Source organism: Centroberyx affinis, unplaced genomic scaffold, assembly GCF_046629955.1.
Source record: "Centroberyx affinis isolate AG114_WGS23_722 - 3 ecotype Tasmania unplaced genomic scaffold, CSIRO-AGI_Caff_v1 ptg001262l_1, whole genome shotgun sequence".
NCBI lineage: Eukaryota > Metazoa > Chordata > Actinopteri > Beryciformes > Berycidae > Centroberyx > Centroberyx affinis.
This window is the reverse complement of record NW_027279773.1, coordinates 246,820-255,378: the sequence shown is the minus strand read 5'-3', so window position 1 is coordinate 255,378 and position 8,559 is coordinate 246,820. Positions and strand designations below refer to the sequence as shown.

The following is an 8,559-nucleotide window of genomic DNA, read 5'->3' as shown; positions in this document are numbered from 1 at the left end:
GTTACATTTGTCATTTCAATGTGTACAAATTCCAAAGGGTCAGAACACGCCTAGAGACATGAAACTTTGCATACACATCCGTTCTTGTTCCACAAATTTGCCTCTTGGACAGTCGAGGTCTGCCATATTCCATTTTCTGAAAACATTTTTGAATGAGTTTTTCTTATAGTAGGCTTCTTCAATTTTTAACCTATTGACACCAATATGAGTATACAGGTTCAGAAGACTGAGAAACTGAAAACAGATGTAACAGGTTTTTAATATCTTTTATTGTTTGGCTGTTAAACACTGAATTTGCTAGCAGGTGTGACCTGTCACAAAATGGCTCATAACTTCATAGTAGTTTGTCCAATCACCATTAAACTTGGTACACATGTAAAAGTGTACTATAAGCATATAACCAATTTTAAATCAGCCTCTAGGGGGCGCCACAAATGCAAACAGTTTATATCTCAGAATCTGGGCGACCAAATGTTCTGAAATTTGGTCTAGTGCTCGAGGGCCAAGTTTTAGCCTGTGTGAAATCTGGTTGTGATTGGTCAGTGTGGGTGTGACTTACCAGGTAGTGTTTTATAACCCAATTTCCTGTGAGTTTCTTTATGCTGCTGACCTAAAGCTTTGCTCAAGAATAGCTAATGATACAAATTGGTGTCCCAGCAAATATGACAGTAACTGGACACATGGTGGCGCTGTAGCCAGCAGTCAGAAGTAAAACTGTCAAAAGCTATCCGGTAATTCTTTATAATCAGGTCATTGTCTTCAGTGTCACTTAATTATTCCTTTCTTGTCAGTTTGTGCTTTCAGTTAATTGGTGTCATAGGTAAATAAGCGTATATGTCAGTTTGTATGCATGTAGGTATGTAATTAGGTGATTATGTGCATAGAGTTGCATATACATATACTATATGTGTATTTGTATTTACTGATGCAACAATTCATGCGCTTTCAGCTAGCCCACACAGCTTCATATGAAAAATTAATACATCCATAGGAGATGCATAACATATTTTAAGGGCGACTGATGTATGCCCACACTCGCCCACAAATGCTATCTTCAGATTCATCTCAAAATCTCATTGAAGTGTAACCATTGCCTTTGAGTCTAGCATAGTTACTCCCCTCCACATTTTGGTTTTTGGTTCTACAGCCCCAAACGAATGAAAATGGCTTGTAGCACCACTTGCTCCATGCACAGTAAACAGAGACTTTCTGGGACCAGGGGCGCATTATTTATTTATTTGTCTGTTTGTTTGTTCGTTTCGCGGAGACAAAGCACATTAATCAACATTACTGCGAATGTGCCAGTGTCGGCCAACCAGATAGTTTTCAACCACTGTCCCTGGGCATGATGTTAAGTAGCTATTAAAACCAATAAAAACATTATCTGGTTCAGGACAGTTAGAGTCACACGGCAATCATTTGGCAGTACGAGCTCAAATGAGCAATCTATTAGTCGGCAATATCAGTCTGTGGAAAAACTCCAGGCTTTATATCTCGATGACATCACGGATTACCCCGATTAGAGTCATTGTTCTCCGTTTTCCAGCGTTGGGGCAAAGTTGCTCATGTTCGCAGATACTGATTATTAGGCTCCACTGGGCCAAAGCAATACAAAACATATTATGGATTGTACAAAATACTAGCACCACCTTCCACATACGGAGCTGCAACCCCCTCAATTGTCTCCAAATCTCTCTTTAACGCATCTCTTCCACCACTAACATCTCCATCTTCATGGCTCATGTGGATTTAAAAGATGGAATCAGTAAAGCGTCGTGGCTTTCCCCTTGGATTCACCAGTCAATCAGTTTCATGGAAAGAGCAGGTGGGCGTCATGGTTTACACACTCCTCATCCTCCCCTACTGTTTTGTGTGTGGGAGTGGTTTTCTCCTTTGAACAGACTTCATATCAACTCCCCCCTTGTTCCGGCCGCGAATCCACAACTCCATATTATCCCCGATGACGCCGCTTCCTTTTTGGCCTTTCCAGCTATTAATAAAAGCAGCTTTGGAAAATGATTGAATGGGCCAGACAGCATATATCATTACCATTTAATTAATTACTTGTCAATCCCACCTTGTGATAATTAAAAAGGATATCATTCGGTGTTTCACTCTTTTTCATTTGGAAGTGACAGTGTGCCACTCACCGTTTCCAATAAAGTCTAATTCTGATGAATTCCCAACAGGGCAAAGTAAAGACATGATTAATAGCACGCATGACTGAAACACATAAAATTAGAAAATGGAGAGAGCAGGAGGTAGCTGGGCAAATTATAATGGCAGAGCGGGAAATAGGCATTTAGGATAGCCAGAGCCAAATGATATAAAACTATACATTAGACCAGTTATTATCATCATCATCTGATAATGCACTGCTGATAATAAATCAGTACATCACTCAATATAAAACAAGGTCCCCGCTACTGAAACTGCTCGTACTGCCTAAGCTTGGTTGCCCTCTCCTTCTTTTCCCTCGCTCTCTCCTTCCTCATCCTTTTCCAAACACATCTTTCCCCCCAGCTCTCCGGCTGGAAAAACCTCGTCCTGCATCTCGGAAATGTCAACAAAAAACTTAGCTTGTCCGACATGCATTTTTTTGGAGTCCGTCCGGTCCTTTAGGGGTCGTCGAATTCAAATTCGTCAAACCCCGCCCATAGCGGAGCCACTTTCAATTCGTCGAAAATTGTTAGTTATGAGGTTTTCGCTCTACCTCTCCTTTCTGCCATCCATCCACTCTCCTGCCTCTCTTTCATCGCACAGTCTGCCCACGCTCTGCTAAACCTGTCCGTCTATGTATATGTGTGCGCGTATGCATGAGCGCACGTGTGGCTGGCGTGTGTGAGCGATGCATATGCATACAGATGCAAGCATGTATATGTGTGTGTGTGTGTGTGTGTGTCCTGTCAGAGTCTTTATACATCCATCTGTCTTACTGTGGGTAATGTGTGCTTCTTGAGGCCCTCCTTCAGCAAACACTAATGACCCTGCTTCACATCCCTTACCGCCCACCAAATAAGACCGCGGATTCATTACGGCTTGATGGGAGAGAGAGAGAGAGAGAAACAGAGGAGATACAGGGGAGGTGAGAGATTGAAATAAACAGCCGCAGACACGGTGGAAGAGAGAGAGAGCCTGAGAAAAAAAACAGAGGAGAGAGCAGAAAAAGCGAGCGATAAAAAGAGAAAAGTGTAGAGCTGCGAGCGGAGGGGCGGATCGGAGGAAGGCGGCGGGCAGACGGAGGCAGAAACAAAAGGAAAAGTGTTTGCGAGTCTTCCCCTCCACAGGCAAATTGATTCTGACTGTCGGTCGGGGCGCCTGATGGATATCTGAGTCTTGATTGGAATTTACATGCCAGAACTCCCCACCCACCCACACCGCCCCAAACACACACACACACACACACACACACACACACACACGCCCGATAACTCACTGCGTTCTCGACCCGCTTTGAGCGATAAGCGCGGCGGGAAAAGCGGCCCGGCGTATTTAGCCCCGACAATGGCGCCTCGGTAAGAGTTTCGGAGGCCCGGAGAATGATGAGGATGATGCATTGTTTATGAGAGGAAGTATCGTTCCTACAGTTGATTAATGGTGAGCGGGACTATCGACAGCTGCTATCGCACCGCGGGGCCCCTGAATTGGATCACCGCGAGGCGAGAGGAGGGGGGGGGGGCGGCGCTCGGTCGCTAGATGGAGCGGAGCTATCATATCGAGATATTTCACTTTGGCACGAGGTTTGCTTTTCGGCGGAAAAAAAAACAAAAAAACAAAAACAAAAACACATGGGAACTTCCAACATTAGCAGCCCTGGGGATTCGCTGTCATTCCCCAGCATCAATAACTGTAAACAGATATTACTTCAAGATCTGAGGCGCAGAATGAAATCATGACCAGAATCTACTTATTCTTGCTGGCAGATGTTTTAGAGGTAGATGTAGATATACTGTAGATGTAGATGATACTAAGACAAGGTTTTCTTTTGAACTCTCTGAAGAGCTATGTGTATTAAAAAATTTGAATAGTCTATAGTACCAAAGTGTGAAAATCCAAGCGTTTCTTTCCAGGTATAGATTTATGTTTTGGGAACGCAATTGGTTGTTACCTGGCTATTCACAACACCCCTCATTCCTCGCCTCTACTCTTCACCCTCTTTGTGTCCCAATAGGTGGCAGTACTAGCTTTGCTATATCACTTATGTCAAATGATTTATTAGTTCCACTCCTTGAAATTAATGTCTTAATGGCGATAGTTAGAGACAGAGACAGGAAACAATCTGGCTGATCAGATTAATTCTTACCAAATGCTTTCCATTCAAGTGTATTAAACAAACAGCATATTATGCTCAATCATCAGTCCCAAGTGTCAAGGTGTACAATATTAAGGGCCTCCCACTTATATTAACAAATAGGATATGGACCATCAGCGAACCTATTCAACCATAGAACATTGATCATAGATAATTTCCTCATCTACGATCCAGTATTATGCAAATTACACAATTAAAAAGTTATTGGTACCCTGGGAAACTCTAGGCTTAGTCATTTCTTTCATTGCCTGCAGTATTTCTGACTTTGATACTCTATGCCGATGCTGGCATTGGTCTCCACATATAGAATAAGTTAATTCAGCAAACACACGCTTGACGACCAGTTGGATTCAGGGAACACACGCTTGATGACCAGTTGGATTCAGGGAACACACGCTTGATGACCAGTTGGATTCAGGGAACACACGCTTGATGACCAGTTGGATTCAGGGAACACACGCTTGATGACCAGTTGGATTCAGGGATCACACGCTTGATGACCAGTTGGATTCGGGGAACACACGCTTGATGACTAGTTTGATTCGGGGAACGCGCTTGATGACCAGTCCGATTCGGGGAACACACACTTGACGACCAGTTTGATTCAGGGAACGCGCTTGACGACCAGTTGGATTTGGGGAACACACACTTGACGACCAGTTTGATTCAGGGAACACACACTTGACGACCAGTTTGATTAAGGGAACGCGCTTGACGACCAGTTTGATTCAGGGAACACACGCTTGATGACCAGTTGGATTCAGGGAACGCGCTTGACGACCAGTTTGATTCAGGGAACACGCACTTGACGGCCAGTTGGATTGGGGAACACACACTTGACGACCAGTTTGATTCGGGGAACACACACTTGACGACCAGTTTGATTCGGGGAACACACACTTGACGACCAGTTTGATTCGGGGAACACACACTTGACGACCAGTTTGATTCAGGGAACACACGCTTGATGACCAGTTGGATTCAGGGAACACGCACTTGACGACCAGTTGGATTGGGGAACGCACACTTGACGACCAGTTGGATTGGGGAACACACACTTGACGACCAGTCGGATTCGGGGAACACGTGCTTGACGACCAGTTGGATTCGGGGAACACGTGCTTGACGACCAGTTGACGACCAGTCGGATTCAGGGAACACGTGCTTGACGACCAGTTTGATTCAGGGAACGCGCTTGACGACCAGTCAGATTCGGGGAACACACACTTGACGACCAGTTGGATTCGGGGAACGCGCTTGATGACCAGTTGGATTCGGGGAACACACACTTGACGACCAGTTGGATTCGGGGAACACACACTTGACGACCAGTTTGATTCGGGGAACACACACTTGACGACCAGTTTGATTCAGGGAACGTGCTTGACGACCAGTTGGATTCGGGGAACGCGCTTGACGACCAGTTGGATTCGGGGAACGCGCTTGACGACCAGTTGGATTCGGGGAACACGCACTTGACGGCCAGTTGGATTGGGGAACACACACTTGACGACCAGTTTGAGTCGGGGAACACACACTTGACGACCAGTTTGATTCAGGGAACACGCACTTGACGGCCAGTTGGATTGGGGAACACACACTTGACGACCAGTTTGATTCGGGGAACACACACTTGACGACCAGTTTGATTCGGGGAACACACACTTGACGACCAGTTTGATTCGGGGAACACACACTTGACGACCAGTTTGATTCAGGGAACACACGCTTGATGACCAGTTGGATTCAGGGAACACGCACTTGACGACCAGTTGGATTGGGGAACGCACACTTGACGACCAGTTGGATTGGGGAACACACACTTGACGACCAGTCGGATTCGGGGAACACGTGCTTGACGACCAGTTGGATTCGGGGAACACGTGCTTGACGACCAGTTGGATTCGGGGAACACGTGCTTGACGACCAGTTGACGACCAGTCGGATTCAGGGAACACGTGCTTGACAACCAGTTGACGACCAGTCGGATTCAGGGAACACGTGCTTGACGACCAGTTTGATTCAGGGAACGCGCTTGACGACCAGTCAGATTCGGGGAACACACACTTGACGACCAGTTGGATTCGGGGAACGCGCTTGATGACCAGTTGGATTCGGGGAACACACACTTGACGACCAGTTTGATTCGGGGAACACACACTTGACGACCAGTTTGATTCAGGGAACGTGCTTGACGACCAGTTGGATTCGGGGAACGCGCTTGACGACCAGTTGGATTCGGGGAACGCGCTTGACGACCAGTTGGATTCGGGGAACGCGCTTGACGACCAGTTGGATTCGGGGAACGCGCTTGACGACCAGTTGGATTCGGGGAACACGCTTGACAACCAGTTGGATTCGGGGAACACGCTTGACGACCAGTTGGATTCGGGGAACACACACCTGACGACCGGTCTGTTCAACCGCCCCAAATTAGCGCCAACTCGCTCCAACCTTGAAACCTTGTTGTGATGGCCTAATTGTGGCTACAATTGGGCTAATGGTGGTGTAGTGTGTCTCCGGCAAGTGGTAAGTAAAGTGGCAGTTAAACCCATTCAGAGTGCAAAGGAAAGTCTCGCCGTGCTTACCGATGTTGCCGGTGCGTACGTGCAGCCTGCCCCTGAGGACGGTGTGGACGGTCACGGGGCCAGGGGCCGAGCGTCGCCCCGTCTCGCCGCTTGTCAGCAGAGTGTCCTCGCCCATGTAGTCGGTGGTCAGCACCTCCACCTCATGGAGGGCCTGCACTGCCGATCGGCCCTGACGCAACATATACTGGGGACGCCAAAAAGGGCACGAACAAATCAAGCCAAAACAAGAAATTAGATACATACAGTATACCGGCACGTATGCATGCAACACACGTATTCAAATCAAGAGACGGATAAAATGAGAAAGGCGCAAGCAGAGAGAAGACAGGATAACAAGAAAACAAAATGCACGTGTCAGTGGCTCAGGCAGGGGGGGGGACACTGTCTCTGCTAAATGAATAGCATCAAAGAGGAAGGATAGAAAGTTAAAAACAGCTGTGCCCAGTTGTAAACTATTCCCTTACTTTTCTCATTAAAGGTTTAACAAATTTCACAAAGTCAAGTTGCGCTAAAATCAATGCCACATCAAGGCTGATGAGATGGTTTCTATCCAATCAATAAAAAGCAGAGTTGAAAAGACTAAAATTAAAAAGCCCTTAATCTGTGGCTTGTTTTTCTGTTAAAATAAGAGGAAAACGTATTTCGGCCTTATCCTTGGCAAGGAGGTACAACGTGAAATACACCAAATAGTACCATGTTAGTTGACGATGGACTTTGAGTCTCTCTCCAGTGTGTTTTTTACATTTTAAACCCAACTGCAGAACTCTGCCCTTCCCCTATTAACACATTTATTTTCTTGTCCTTGAACAAAACATCTCTCCCTGTTATGGTCCCACTGCATCTTGTTGCACTAGAACTCCTCTGATTTGGATATTACAGCAAAAATATGTATTCTATACGGAAATTTTGTTAAGGATTCTTTGACATACTTATTTGACATATTCTATAGCAGTGGCAGATTTCTTTGCAAGGCCTGGATCACACTTGCTTTGAATGTGTTAAATGTGACAAATCGTTCCCGCTGCATCACTCCATTACAGATGCCACTGCATTGCAATGAAGGTGTCACATGCCTTGCATTTTTTTCTGTTTATACAATAACAATACATGTGTAAACTCAATGGACTGTGTTTTTTCCTGATTTTTGCTAGCTCTGCAGGAGGGTTTTGTGATGAAAATATTTTGTCATTGAATTAGAGTTGCAACAAAAGTTAATCTTGTAATTCTACAACCGATAACCATGTCTCATCACTTTCAACACAACGCAGTTTGCAGCAACAGACATGCATTATGGATTAAGTTCAATTCCAGCATATGGTGGCACACCACCAGTGAATATACTATATATAGGGGGGGATACAAAGTTTTTACCTTGAGCTCAATGGCGGTGGACCCTATGAGGAGCAGTGAGTCGCTGTCCCAGATGTCAACCTGCATGGTATAGAGAGCCAGGTAGCGCAGGAACCAGCGCTTTTCGCCTGGCCTGAGGAAACCCTCATCCACTCTGAACTGGATCTGCAGCCCTGGGCAGCCTGGATGAGGAGAGGAGGGACATCAGCATGGATGAATGGAAAACAAACACACACACACACACACAGACACACCACATACCGATGTGGCAATCAATGGCATACGCCAACGTGCACACAAATATACATG

At 45.8% G+C, this 8,559-nt stretch overlaps 1 protein-coding gene across 1 annotated transcript in view; it reads right to left on the bottom strand.

The window, feature by feature from the left end:
• Positions 1-6,900: 6,900 nt before the first annotated feature.
• Positions 6,901-8,559, bottom strand: part of nphp4 (nephronophthisis 4) — a gene marked incomplete at its 3' end in the record, with an annotated part of 121,549 nt that continues 119,890 nt past the window's right edge. Inside the window, exons 16-17 of the mRNA XM_071525074.1 lie at positions 8,272-8,432; positions 6,901-7,084 (exon numbers count right to left, since the gene is read on the bottom strand). Coding sequence (XP_071381175.1) covers positions 6,901-7,084; positions 8,272-8,432 — 345 coding nt within the window. The remainder of the gene's footprint in view (positions 7,085-8,271; positions 8,433-8,559) is intronic.